The sequence below is a fragment of the Narcine bancroftii genome, chromosome 6, assembly GCF_036971445.1.
Source record: "Narcine bancroftii isolate sNarBan1 chromosome 6, sNarBan1.hap1, whole genome shotgun sequence".
NCBI lineage: Eukaryota > Metazoa > Chordata > Chondrichthyes > Torpediniformes > Narcinidae > Narcine > Narcine bancroftii.
In genome coordinates this window covers 145347704-145362751 of record NC_091474.1, presented here as the reverse complement: position 1 = coordinate 145362751, position 15048 = coordinate 145347704, and the positions used below count along the sequence as shown (strand labels likewise).

The 15048-nt window shown below is 41.3% G+C and overlaps 1 protein-coding gene across 2 annotated transcripts in view; it reads right to left on the bottom strand.

The window, feature by feature from the left end:
• Positions 1–15048, bottom strand: part of asap2a (ArfGAP with SH3 domain, ankyrin repeat and PH domain 2a) — a 218325-nt gene that overhangs the window by 115419 nt on the left and 87858 nt on the right. For both annotated transcript variants that reach the window (XM_069886255.1, XM_069886254.1), the window contains exons 3-5: positions 5216–5361; positions 4012–4086; positions 640–689 (exon numbers count right to left, since the gene is read on the bottom strand). In XM_069886255.1, coding sequence (XP_069742356.1) covers positions 640–689; positions 4012–4086; positions 5216–5361 — 271 coding nt within the window. The remainder of the gene's footprint in view (positions 1–639; positions 690–4011; positions 4087–5215; positions 5362–15048) is intronic.

Sequence of the window (15048 nt, the reverse complement as noted above, 5' to 3'; positions counted from 1 at the left end):
CTGAAAAAAGATTGAATTTGTCTTCTAACAAAAAGAAATCATACAAATCTAGTCTTTTTAATGCCATTGAATTGAGTTTCCATCTATAGGTAGATTGTTCTTTATCGACCATTGTAAATGTCATCAATAACAGTGAGGGATCACTTGGTAATCCACTTGATTAACTCTAGCTAATTTTAGCATTTTTCTGACACAATTCAGTTAATGGTTAGCCATCCAGTTAAAGGAAAATTTCTCAGATGGAAAACTATGGCAACCATGTTAAAAATATTTAACATTTTAATTATTGCTTCTTCTTCCTCTCCATGTTAATATTCATTTTTCACTTTTCCAAATGTTCATGAATAGCCATGAGTAGATAAATTATTCTGAAGTTTCTTATTACTCAAACTGAAAACAATTTCTTTACAAAGTCAAATCCAGAAAACTACTACATAATGTACAAACTTTCCAGATCCACATAGCTTTAATGCTTAAGAGCGTGTTCTTCAAAAAAAGGACAATATACTTTTTATTTTTCTCAATATACTTTTCCCAAAAGGACAATACAACATTACCTGATTTTTTAAAAAAGCACACAGAGCTTATTTCAAAGTAAAATTTTAAAAATACAGCTGGGTTGATTTAAAAAAGACTTACACTTTTGTTTCATAGTCCTTCCAGGCTTTGTCAAAAGGTTTCTTAAGATCCTAGGGATGGAAGCAGAAAGATGTACGAATAAGTTTTTAACTACCTTCTTTTAGTACACAATTTCTGATTGCTGCAACATAGTAGCGCAAGTTTGACAATTTTTAAGTCTGTGTTTGCAATATTTTCTAGCTACGATATTTTCTGGGGTTTTCCCAAGGGGCTTTGGTTTCCTCCACCATTCAAAACATACTGGGGTGGTGGGGGGTATAGGGGTAAATTGGGCAGCACAGATGGGTCAAAATGGCCTGTTACCATGCTGTAGTTCGAAACTAAATGTCTCAACACATTTAAGACTAGACCAAGTCAAAAACTATTATTGTTTAACGAAGATAAAATATAACCACCCACTAGTCCATTTTCCCCAAATTATACAGTATTTCAATTACATGAGCAATTACAGGAGGTTAAGGTTGAAATAACAGTATACCAATTGTTTCAAGGAAGACAAATTGTCAAGATGTCAAGAAATATAGAAAGGAATACAAATAGATGGAGTAGACAAATGTTTTTAATAAAAAAATTTTAAAATATGGCAAATGGAGTACAATATACAAAAACACAAAATTGTCAGAAAAGATCTAAATGGTGATGGATTATTAAGCAGAGATGCGGATCCTCGTGTATGGTTCACAAAAAAGTTAAGTCTTGGGTGCATCAAGTCATTAGGAAAATTAACAAAATATAATTTATTGCTCAGGGAATAAAACACAAAAGTAGAGGGGTTATGCTTCAGACATAACAGAAATTAGTGGGATCATATCTGGAGAATTTGTCTCCTTATCCAAGGGTTTTAATACATTTGACTCAGTTTTGATATGGTTACCAAGTCACTAACAAAAATAACTAAAATGTCTTACGACAAACGCTAGACAGACTAGGTTTGTAATCACACGCAGTATAGGAGAGAGATGAATGAAACATAAAATCATGGATAGGATAGTTCATTTTTGTTGAAGAATCAAAAAGCAGGAGCCACTGCTTTAGCTAAGGAGAGACCTGAGAGACGTTTATAAAATTATGAAAGTCAGAATCTTTTACTCTGGGTATAAAGAAAAGTACAAGAGAGCATGTATTTGAGGTAAGAAGGGGAAGGAGATGTGCAGAATGATTTTTTTTTATTTCAAATGGTAGATTTAGCTTAATTTGGCAGAAAAGAACCAAGTATATTTCATCATTTATTGGACTTTTCATTCAGTTATAATAAAATAATTGTGGTCTCTTTAATGCATTTTGCTTCATTTCTGTGCACAAGCTCATTTATGAATTAACTTTTCAAAATAGTAATTAGTATTTTGCGGCTTTGTGGAAAATGCTTTTATTGCAAAAAGAAAAAAAGTCACATAACTGATCAACTTATGTCCAAAGAAGAAAACTACACTAGCATTTCAAACTATTGTGTAGAAACATACCAAGAACAAGAGCAGGCTACTTGGATCTCTCATGCCTTCTCTGGCATTCATCAAGATCATGGTCAATTTTGGTCCAGTCTCGTTTAGATAATATGCTTCTTTATTATTTTTCCTGGAAAAGTGGATAATTTTATATTTTTCCTCCCATTACCTCATTTCCAATTACTTTTTCTTTTCTGCAATAACTTCTCATGAATCTCCTCAAATGTCTTCTAAATGTTAACAATACTCCAAGCAATCCCACTTTTCCCATAAATAATCTTTTTGTTTAAATATATACACTTTCTTACAAAAGAAGAGTTCATCTGCCCTGTCAAGCCAATGCCGACCATCAGAGCAATCTCCAGCCTTTCCCCGTATAATTTCACATCATGTTGGCTTTGCCCGATTCTGGTTTTTTTAAACCCCTTAACAACCTTGCTAATAATGCCCTTAACTATACATCCTTAATTCCTTTTGCCGATGTTAACTGCTGTGTAGCTTCCCGATTTCCATCTTTCTCCCATCTTAAATAAAGGAATTAATTTGCTATTATCCAATCCTAAACAATCATCCCAACATCTGCCAAAATTCATAAAGTTAAAATCAGTGTAGCAATCTTTCAATGGCAACTTTTCAGATCCAAAATTAAGTCTATTCCCCTTCCCCCACTCTTATCTTTAACCTATGCCCTTTGGTCTTAGCCATCTCTGCAATGGGGAAAGGTTATGTTCTATCAACCCATTGCCCCTCATAACTTTTGCATACCTGCCGCACTCAGCTTCCTCCTCTCCAAGGAAAAAAAAGTCTGCATATCAATTCTCTCATTACAAAAATACTCAATTTCCAGCAACATCACAGTGAATCTCTTCTGCACACTTTCCAATGCAATTATGTCTTACTAAAGCGTGACCACTAGATTATAAATAGGTGAATGAATATGGCGTGATTGCCGTTTTATTTTTGAAAGCAAAAAAGAAAATGATCTATAGGTTTCTATCTCAATTAGTTACTTCCATCTAATATTCAACTTTGAAGGATTGAAGAATTATTCTGTTTTGTATTAATTTGACAGGATAACAGATATCTAAAAGAAAACAAACTTTCATTTCAATTACTACTATTCTAAAAACAGCACAAGGACTACAGTTAAACTGTATTCCTATTTCAGTTCTTTGTTTAAGATGCTGGGAAGGTGGAACTCTCAGTCACAAACATTGGTTGTAGTAAAAACTACAGGGATATTTCTGGCAAGTTAACACTCGAGAAAGAAACAGAAGGATACAAAAAATGATGGTTATTAAATTTTGCTAGGATTTTCAAGAAAGTTCATGAGGCATATAGGGGGAGGGAAAAAAAAACGATGTGTCAGAAATCTAGGCTGAAAGAACTTAAAAATGAGATCTATAAGATTCCAGGAATGTTTGGAAACATTTATCCACACTAAAGTAGTAAAGTGCAGAACTCTCTCCCAGAAAATGAACAATTTTAAATCTGAACTTCTAATGTTTATTGAGCCAAGACATATGAGGGGAATGGATTAGTCACAATCTCACTGAATGATAGTACATTTTTGAGGGGAAAAGATTGTTCCTACAAGTTGAAAAGATCAGGTGGAACAATGAAACTGGCTCCTGTAGATCACCAACAGTTAGATGGAATTTTGAAGAGCAAAGTCAAACGAAATTAAGAAGATGAGGTAATACATTATCCAGTGCAAACATTCAATGATTCTTCCAAGATTTTTGACTCCAATGTAATGTAGTAGTACAAGAAAGATTTTAATCTGCTATAACATTTATTGAACCAAGAATTTTTGCTACAAGTTAACAGTGAAATAACAAATTATTTTATCCAACAAAATGTGGGCATTTTCAAAGTGGAACCAATTAAGAGTAATTTAAAAGTAGTTATAAGGTCACAACAAACTTACTCCCTTAACTCCTTTCAGATCTCCTTTCAGTAAGCTGTCCAGAGGAAAAGTGATGATATTGCTCATATTCTGAATCTGCATTGTGATAAACAAACAATTTAATTACTGGCTTTACAACCATAACAATCATTTCTTAGTCCTTTCTACAGTGTGCCCTTGCAAACAATACAATACTGTGCAATGCCTCAGATGTTACATAATGTAATCATATATAAATAGTTTGGATAACTTTTTGTAATATTCAAAATTTAAAAGTTCAGTTTGCTAAGAATTTGAAGCCATTAAACCAGGAATCAGGCCCGATAGGTTGCAATGATTGTCAAGCACCCACTTAAACTTATCAGGATGTCTTTTTTTCATTCATTCTTTTCCAATTCTCAGTTGCACCTTGATATGAAGGAATGTATAAAGAATTGTAAACTATTTTTCTCAGCTTGGAAAAAGAATAAAATAAATAAATAAATAGAAGGTGCACACCTTTCTATACACCTTTGTTCAGGCGACCTCCTACGTTTTGCTCATACCTTGAAGAAGGGCTCAAGTATGAAACATTGGTTATATATCTTTATCTTTGGTAAATAAAGTACACTGTTTGACCTGTTGAGTTTCTCCAGCATTGTCTTTTTACCCTTCTTTCTGTACATTGTTCACCTTTAAACATTATTGAGGGATGAGTTATCATCTCAGTATCTTGAATGCAATTTGTCATGACTGCAACATGCATATTTGCTCTATTACTCAGTCAAAGCTGTAAACTATCTTCAGATATCTAAGGGTGGAAAGCAAGATGAATTGCATAGGATCAAGGACTATTGATGCTATACCTTTCCTAGTTGAATAGATGGGCTGGGTCTCCCTCACATTTATTTTCTGCAACCTTCTGTCATTCCTCAACCTGGTGAACAATAATTGAAACCCCAAAAAAATTTTATATGCATTAGTCAAAGTCAGTTGGTGCCAGTCAGAGCACAAAGAGATAAAGATCTCCATTCTATTTGGCTTCACCTGTGATTTTGAAGTTCACTGGCAGCTCCTAGTTTTAATCAAAAAGGTATTGTCAGTTTAATATGGACCTGGAGCTATTGTGCAGTCGTTACTTTATATATTCTATGATCAATACATGCATAATAAACAGACATTTTTATAGTATCAAGAATACTTGCATTATATAAAAAAATGCTTCCAGATACATTTAAAAACTTACCAGGTTTTTGAAAAGTGCAGTCAACTCTTTTGTGAAGACTGCAAACTTCAGAAAAGCTGTGCCAAGATCAGGATCATCACGGCAGACACAGTTACCACCAAATTTCTCCAGTGCTTGTGTATACTGTTCTTCGTTTTCCACATGACCTGCACAAAAGGAAAAATAATCCATGAAACAAAAGCTTCCATTCACACTACGGTCATACAATGGGAACTTAATACTGAATCTTGGCAGTACAATGTTGTTGTTAACTCATTTTCAATTAAGTAGTGAATTTAATTTCATTCAACTTAAAATCAGCTTTCTGCGCCATGAAAACAGGCACTTCATCCCAAATCATCAATGCCAATCAAACTAGTCCCATTTTCCTGCATTCAGCCCATCTCTCTAAACTTTTCTATCAATGTACCTGTCTAAATGTCTAATAAACATTACAATTGTACCCCTCTCTATCATTTTGTCTTACAATTTGTTTAATATACCCACCACACTCTGTGTGAAGAGTCCCCTTTACATGCCTTTTATATCTTTTCCGCCCCTTCACACCTTAAATCCATGCATGTGCTTTTAGATTCAAAGACAAAGGAGGAAAAACCCAACACCCAACCCACCAATTTTCCCTTGCAAACACTGGAACTGTGTCTGCCTGTGCCGCTTCGGACTGTCAGCCACAAACGAGCCTTCATCTGACGTGGACATTACCCCCCTCCATAAATCTTCATCTGCGAAGCCAAGGACTGGGGGGGGGGGGGGGTGGGGGGGAGGTGGGGGGGAAGAGAAGTGATAACTATTTTCCTTATTTGTACCCCTCATGATCTTATAAAGTGTTGTATGGTTCCCCCTTGCCTCCTACAAACCACAGAGAAAAATCCCAGCCTAACCAGCCTCTCCTTATAATTTAGTTCTACCAGTCCCATAACATTCTTTTTCCATTTTTTTATTGGCTTTTATAATAAATATAGTACAATAAAGAAAGGGAACAAAACTGAAAATACAATATTTCACCTACTCCATTTAAAAAAACTAAAAACATCTGAGCATCTTAACCCATATCTTACATATATTTTGGAGCTTTTGATTCATACTGTGAATCAAAAAACAAAGGCAAACTATATCTAATCTGGAAGAGTGAGTGCATCTAATCACATTAAAAACATTTACATCAAATGAAAATAAAACATAAAAGGTCACCATGTATCTTCAAATTTCACCGATGAATCAAATACATATCTAATTTTTTTTAGACTTAAATAGGACATGAGAGAATCACAAGCACTGTTGGAGGTCTAGTGGTTCTCAACCTTTTTCTTTCCACTCACATACCACTTTAAGTATTCCCTATGCCATAGGTGCTCTGTGATTACTAAATTATTGCTTAAGGTGGTATATGGGTGAAAAGAAAAAGGTTGAAAACCACTGTTTTAATTGTACCTAATTGACTCATTATGGGCATGGTTTCATAACTCCAAAGGAATTGGGCCAACGACAATTTTTCTCAAGCAAAATTTTTCAGTAACAATTGGGTCTAGAGCAGTGATTCTCAACCTTCCCTTCTCACTCACATACCATCTTAAGCAATCCCTTACTAATCACAGAGCACTGATGGCATACTTAAAGTGGTATAAAAGGTTGAGAACCACTGGTCTAGTGTCTCCATTTGAATTTGATAGCTCTTCTATCCAACAATGTATAGAAGGCCACAATCCATTGTGCAGGTACAGAAAAACTCCCTATGTCTAGTTCAATAACACCAAAAAGAGCAGTTAATGGATTGGGTTGTAGCTCCACCTGAAAAACAGTTGAAAAGATATTAAAATTTTCTTTCCAATAGATTTGTAAGGATGGACAAGTCCAAAACGTACATGTCAATGTAGTAATATCAGATTTGCATCTGACTCAATTAATATTAGAAAAGATACAAGCCATCTTACATTTTGACATGTGAACATGATGTACCACTTTGAATTGGATTAATGAATGTCAGGCACAAATTGAAGATGTATTCACCAGTTTAAGAATCTTGTCCCATAGATCTTCTAATAAGGGTAATGCAAGTTCCAATTCCCAAGCCTTTTTAATCTTATTTTGAAGTAATGGACATAATTTTAATAATCTACCATATATAATTCCAATTAATCTTTCTGAGAAGGATTCAATTAAAAATATTATCAACTAGATCTGGAGGATATACAAATGCAAAGCTCAGTAATATGGTATTTAAGAAATTCCTAATTTGTAAATGCCATATATTTCTGTGCTTAGGTCAACAGGCATGTAAGTTGACCCCCTTTTACGGCCTCATTTTAAGGTACATCTGGCGTACAAGTTGACTCCCATTTTCTGGCTGCCTGAGGTGCCCCATTGACCAGCATATACATCGACCCCCCATAGATCACGCAGATTGATCTGCTGGGCATTGGCTGAAGGTGATTGCTATCATGGAAGGTCCAATGACACAACGCAGCACGCAACAAAATATGAAGCAAACTTTATGTTGAAAGTGATAGAAATGGCTAAGAAAACCAACAACCGAGATGCTGCAATAAAATATGATGTATATAAGTTGGTAAGAGATTGGAGGTAGAAAGAAGAGGCTTTAAGAAAAATACCAAAAAGGCAATGTTCTTTGAGAAAAGGAATCACTCGTTGGCCAGAGTTGAAAAAACACACTGAACAGGGGCAAGATTGCAACATAGTCACCTAAAATAAAATAAGAACATTTGCACTGCAGTGGGCCAAGTCGCACCCACACCACAGGCACTCTCCAGATTAGAGGGAGAGTTGGCACCTGTATTGGGGATAGGGGCACTTGGAAGGGCAGGAATGGAATGGGGAAAAGAGGGGAAGGAGAAGGGACTATGTGGAGATTTTTATGTATTCTTTTGAATTTTTGGTTTTGTCTATTTGTTTAGGTTTCTTTTTGCAAACAAGCATTTGCGCCAGAAATCAATACAAGACAAAAGAGACGGAAGTATTGGAAGACAAGAAGGGAGGGGGAGAGGAAGTTGGAGAGGCAATGATGTGATGGGTAAAATGATTAAAATCGTGTTTTAATGTAAATGGGCTAAATTGGATGATTAAAAGAAAGAGGGTCTTGGCACACCTTAAGAAGCGGAAGGTAGACATAGTACTCCTGAAGGAACTCATCCTACGAACCAGGAACATTCCAAATTAAAAAGGGAATTGGTAGGCCAGATGGCAGCATCCTCTTTCAATTCCAGATCCAGGGGAGAGGCAATCCTAATAGGAAAGAATATTCCAGTAATGGTCCGGGGTGGGGGTGGGAGGTTCATGGTGATGCATTGTCAAATATACTCAGAATCCTGGACACTTATGAATATATACACCCCAAATTTCAACAATGAAAAATTTATACAAGATATATTCTTGAAAGTATCTGGGGGGGGAGGGGGGGTGAAAATATTTTGATTGGAGGGGATTTCAATTTTTGCCTGGATCTGGTCATGGATAAGTCCGCCAAGAAGGTGATGAGACCAAGTCTACCCTGGCCTTCATGAAAGATTTAAATTTCATAGCCACTTGGAGAAGCCTGAATCTGAGAAAAAGATATTACTTCTTTTACTTGAGGCACACAATTCCTACACTAGAATTGATTTTTTTTTCCTGGCATCAGCCCAGTTGGAAAGTAGGATAGTGGAGTCCGCGTACACGGCCTGGCTGCTGTCATATCATAATGCCAGATAAGGAGGCTTTGGCATATAGATGGTACCTAAATCCATTGGGAAAACCAGAATTTTGTACCTTTGTCAGAACTCAATATCCAAGGTTACACAGTCTATAGGAAAGATAGGCAGGTGCGTAGAGGTGGAAGGGGTAGGTGGTTCTGATGATAAGTAATGACAGTAAATCAATAGAAAGAAAGGACATAGGGTCAAAAGAAAGAAAGGGCATAGGGTCAAAAGAGATAGAAACATTATGGGTTGAATTAAGAAATGTCAAGGGTAAAAAGACCATATTAACAGTTATATACTGGCACCCAATCAGTAGCTGGGAAGTGAACTATGAGCTACAGCAGGAAATACAAAGGGAATGCCACAGGATAATATCAAAATAATTATGGGGGATTTTAACATGGCAGGGGATTGGGAAAGAGGAAAATACTGGAAGCCAGGAGATGGCTTTTTTGAACAGGTTGTTGAGAAGCCCACCAGGGGATCTGCAGATCTGGATTGGGTCATGTGCAATGAACCCGAGGTTGTTAGGGAGTTAAAGGTCATAGTGTGGCGGCTTACCACTAGGCAGGCGAACTGGTCCCGCTTGAAAGCCACGCGGAGGAGCAGCCGGCCAAAATGGCACCGTCGGGTGTGTTCACATCCTCCCAGCACTGAGCTCAAAAGCCCACGCTAAAGGACCACGTGACGCCCGGGTGACATCAGCTCCCTCCAGCACAGTTCTCAGCCAGGTCCGGGCTGGGAGTACAAGTACAGCCTAACAGCCTGCAATAAACTAGTCTGCTCACTGAGCTCAACCCATTTGGTTGCGTGTGTTATTGCAGGAGCAGTATAGCCGCCGCTACGATTGGTGACCCCAACTGGTTCAAACGTCTTTGAACCCATCATGAGCGAGTCTGGGATCAGCGCTATAGCCGTGAAACTGCCTGAATTCTGGGTTCAGGAGTCGGATACCTGGTTCGGCCACGCGGAGGCTCAGTTTCACCTCTGCCAGATTTTGTCCGACACGACCAAATTCTACCATGTGGTCACTGCCATGGACCAGGCCACCGCCAGACGCGTGCTGCACTTCGTTCAGCACCCACCTGCCGAAGACAAATAGAGACCATCAAGCAAGAGCTTACCAGATCCCTCAGACTATCCATCCAGAGACCAGCATACCACGAGATTGCTGCACCTCAATGTCCTGGGGGACAGGTCCCCAATGGAGCTGATGGATGAGATGCTCACGCTCATGGGTGAGTACACCAACTGCCTACTCTTCCAGCGCATATTCCTTGACCACATGCCCTTGGACATCCGGCCGCTCCTAGTCCAGGAGAGCTTCACCGGCCCGAGGAAGGCCCAAGAGCTATGGCTCGCACGATTCCCGGAGGGCTCAGCGGTCCAGCAGGTCACGAGGCACGAACACGCCAAGCCCACCCCTAGCACTGTGGTAGAGCATCCGGCCCCTGCAGGGGCCCACAAGAGCATAACCAAGGCCATGGCATCCGCTTCAGGCCTCTGCTTCTACCACCAGCGCTGGGGAGCCAAGGCTCGGAAGTGTCGTCAGCCCTGCTCGTTCCAGGGAAATGACCAGGCCGGCCGCTGTTAATGGCTGCGGCAGGTGGCTAAGGACACAGCCTCTTCTACCTGCTGGACTCAGTCAACGGCCGGCGGTTCCTCGTTGACACTGGAGCCCAGATCAGCGTCATCCCAGCCATGGCCATCGGTTCCTCGTTGACACTAGAGCCCAGATCAGCGTCATCCCGGCCACAGCCATCGAGTACAGGATCCGACCTCGTGGACCTCCCCTCTGTGCGGCCAACGCAACAGCAATCTGGACATATGGAGATAAGACAGTCCACTTCCAGATCGGCCAACAAAATTTTGCATGGAGGTTCATCGTCTTGTCCCTCCCGACTGCCATCTTGGGGGCAGACTTCCTCCTCACACATGGGCTTCTGGTGGACATTCGAGGTAGATGCCTGGTGGACACCCGTACCTTTCAGGCCATTCGCCTCGATGCCTCCCGCTCAGAGCAACTGTAGATGGCCATAATCAGCACGCCCAGAGACGAGTTACAGTGAACCCTGGATGAGTTCCCGACACTCCTCAAGCCACAGTTTTCCACTGCCTTGCCGCACCTCGGGTTGCTCCACCACATCACCCCAAGGCATGCCGGCTCCCGCCTGACAAGCTCCAGGTGGCGAGGGAAGGAGTTTTCTCACCTGTTGGAACTGGGGATCATTCGGTGGTCCGACAGCCTGTGGGCCTCACCGCTCCACCTGGTCCCGACAGCCTCCGGCGGCTGGCATTCCTGTGGAGACTATCGACGCCTCAACGAGGCAACAGTTCCTGACCATTACCCCATCCCTCACATCCAAGATAATACGGCCAACCTGCACGGTGCGAGAATTTTCTCCACGGTTGACCTGGTGTGCGGATATCACCAGATCCCGGTGCACCCTGACGACATACCCAAGACGACCATCATCACCCCCTTTGGCTTGTTCGAATTCCTGCGCATGCCATTCAGGCTCAAGAACAGCGTTCAGACCTTCCAGCGCCTCATGGACTATGTGGGCAGGGATTTGGATTTCATCTTTATTTATATGGACGACATCTTCGTCGCCAGCAAGGACCAGGCACAACACAAGGCCCACGTACCCGCCCTTTTCTCCCGGCTGGTCGATTTTGGCCATACCATCAACCCGGCCAAGTGCCAGTTCAGTAAAGTGTCCATGCAGTTCCTGAGCCATACTATCACGGCCGAAGGATCCATGCCCACCGCTGTGAAGGTCGCTGCTATCAGGGAGTTCCCACACCCGGACAGCCTCAAGGGGCTGTAGGAGTTCGTGGGTATGGTCAACCTTTACAACCGCTTCATCCTGGGAGCTGCCCTCATCGCAGCCAAGCACAAAATGCTCACTTGGAACCCAGAAGTCTGCACCGCATTAGAGGGCACCAAGGATGCCCTCGCGAAGGCCACCATGCTCGCCCACCCGCACACCGACCTGCATAATGGCACTCTCTGTCGATGCCTCTGCCACAGCCGTCGGTGCCATCCTGGAGCAGCAGGTGAGTGGACATTGGAAGCCACTGGCATTCTTCAACTGGCTACTCCGCCCATCGGAACAGAAGTATAGTGCCTTCGACCACAAGTTACAATTCCCCAACAATTTGGGGATCCAGCTACACCGCACCACGGCCTACCACCTGCAGGCCAATGGACTGGTTGAACGTCTGCACTCATGGAAAACTCACACCTTAGGTCGGCACTTATGCCCTGCCTCACCAGTCCCAACTGGGTGGATGAACTGCCTTGGGTGCTCCTGGGCATCCCTTCCACTCCCAAGGAAGATCTGCAAGCATCATCTGCTGAGCTGGTCTATGGTGCGCCGCTGATACTACCTAGTGAGTTCGTCAACGTACCTCACAATCCCCAGCGGTCGCCGCACGAACGACTTTCTCACCTCAGGGCATGCTTGGACTCGTTCGAACCCCCCACTGCCACCCAGGCATGGCACCCATCCATCTCACGTTCCTGGCAAACTGCTTTCTGCGGAGTACGTTTTCGTTCGGTGGGGCCTGACCGCGGCACCTCTGCAGCGACCGTACGAGGGGCCGTACATGGTTGTACAGCATTTCAGCTCCACGTTCACGCTGGACATTGGTGGCAGGCGGGAGTTGTTTACCATGGACAGGCTGAAGCCAGTGCATCTCGATCCCACTGAGCCTGTGGTCGTAGCCCAGCCCAAGAAGCGAGGCCGCCGGGCGAAAAAGGACATTGGCGCCGGTTCTGGGGTGGGACTTTGTGGCAGCTCACCACTAGACAGGCAAACCAGCCCCGTTTGTAAGCCACGCGGCAGGGCAGCTGGCCAAAATGGCCCCATCGGGGGTGTTCCCTTCCTCCCAGCACGGGGCTCAGAAGCCCACGCTGGGGGACCACGTGACACCTGGATGACATCAGCGCCTTCCAGCGCGGTTCTCAGCCAGGTCCGGGCTGTGAGTACAAGTACAGCCCAGCAGCCTACAATAAACTAGTCTGCTCACTGAGCTCAATCCATCTGGTTGTGTGTGTTCTTGCAGGAGCAGTGTCGCTGCTGCTACAATGGAACCTCTAGGAAACAGTGATCATAATGTGGTTGAATTGGATTTAAAATTTAAAAAGGAAAAAAAAAATTAGATGTATTGTGATGGAATATTTGGGAATGTTTTTAGGAGATAAATTGGTAAAATTAGAGTAGGTTACATACACACACTTTAAAAGATCTTATTTGAAATACTGAAGAATTCATATTCAGTGACTTTACAGAAGTTATGGAGAATGCTATGGTGATTTCACAAATAACTGTTAATTGAAGTGAATGAATGGACTATTGTCTTTAAAAGCAACAGCAAGAGACAGACCTCTTTGAGAGAGAGAGAGACAGACAGACAGACAGATTTGGACTGTGTGTGACACAGAAAGCTGTAACAAGCCAAGAAAAGCTTGTTGGAACTGAAACAGAAGCTCCAGGGTCACGGACGGCTGGAAGTGCTATCTGTCTGATGTTTCTCTTGGAATAAGTAGAACAGAAAGCAACTCTGTGCTAGCTTGAAAGAAAGAGGTTATCATCTGGAGAACCCTGATGGGGCAAGTTTCATCAGCAAGGCATTGAGGTGACTAATGGTGGTACCTCAGTTGTGGAAATCCTGGAACCACACGTCACTCTCTGCAAACCTACAAGAACCTTCCTGAGGCACCAAAGCCTGGTGAACTTTATACATGTTAAATTCTGTGCACTGTACAAGAATTGCCTGCAACCAGTGAACTTGGAAGAACGAGAAGTGAGATTGAACTGTGAATCAAAGAACCTTTCTTAAATTTACACAGACATTACATACATGTGCGCTTAGAATCCCCTTAAATCATGTTAGTTAATAGTGACAAGTTCAAGTTTGATTCGGTTTTCATGTTTAAAGATAATTAAAAACAACTTTTGTTTAAGTAATCATTTGTCATGGTGAATATCTATTGCTGCTGGGTTTTGGTGTCCTTTGGGCTCGAAACAGTGTCAATTTTTAAATTTTTTAAACAGTATCTATTTTGAAAATAAAAGAAATTACAGTGGCATGAGAAAGGAACTGGCTTGAGTAAACTGGGAAAGCAAACCAATTGGAGGATCAGAGCAGGATTGGAAGATATTTTTGCAAGTAATAAAAGGCCTGCAGGATAGATATATTTGAAGGAAAAAGAAATTTGTCCAAGGAAAGATGGTACCATTGTGACTAACAAAAGAGGTGAAGCAAAGAGGAAGGTCTCAATGGGTCCCTGTCTTTTTTTTAGGGATCACCATAATGAATGCTGTTAAAAAAGACTCCAGGAGGGTATATGGGCATACAAGGAAGCTAAAATTAGTGGGAAATCAGAAGAATAGGATTCCTTTCAACACTTACAGAAATAGACAAAGAAAGTCATTTGGAAAGAAAAGATGAGCTAACAATATTAAAAATTATACTGAGGTTTTTCAAATATATAAGGAATAAAAGAGAGATGTTGACATAGGATCAATGGAAAACAATGATGGGAAAATTGTAATAGGTTAGAAAGAGATGGCAGAAGAACTTAATCAATATTTTACGTCTGTCTTCATCGTGGAAGACATTAATAATATCCTGGACAGTCAGAGGCTTCAGGGAGTAGAGTTAGATTCAGTTAGAGTTACTAGAGAAATTGTACTCGGCAAACTAAACGGATTAAAGTTTGATAAATCTCCCAGACTGGATGAAGTGCATCTACGGGTTTTGAAAGAGGTGGCTTTGGACATTGTAGATCCTTTACAGATGATCTTCCAGAAGTCGATGGACTCTGGAGAGATTCCAGAGGATTGGAAGGCTGCAAATGTGGTTCCACTGTTTGAGAAAGGTGGGAGACAGAAAAAAGGAAACTGTAGGCCTATTATACTGACGTCAGTGGTTGGGAAGATATTAGAGTCAATCCTCAAGGATGAGGTTATGAAATACCTAGAGATGTATGAAAGGATAGGTCCAAGTCAACATGGTTTTTTAAAGATCCTGCCTGACCAACCTATTAAGAGTTTTTAGAAGAAATCTCAAAAAGGATAGACTAAGGAAAGGCTGTGGATGTTATCTATTTAGATTTTCAAAAGGCTTTCG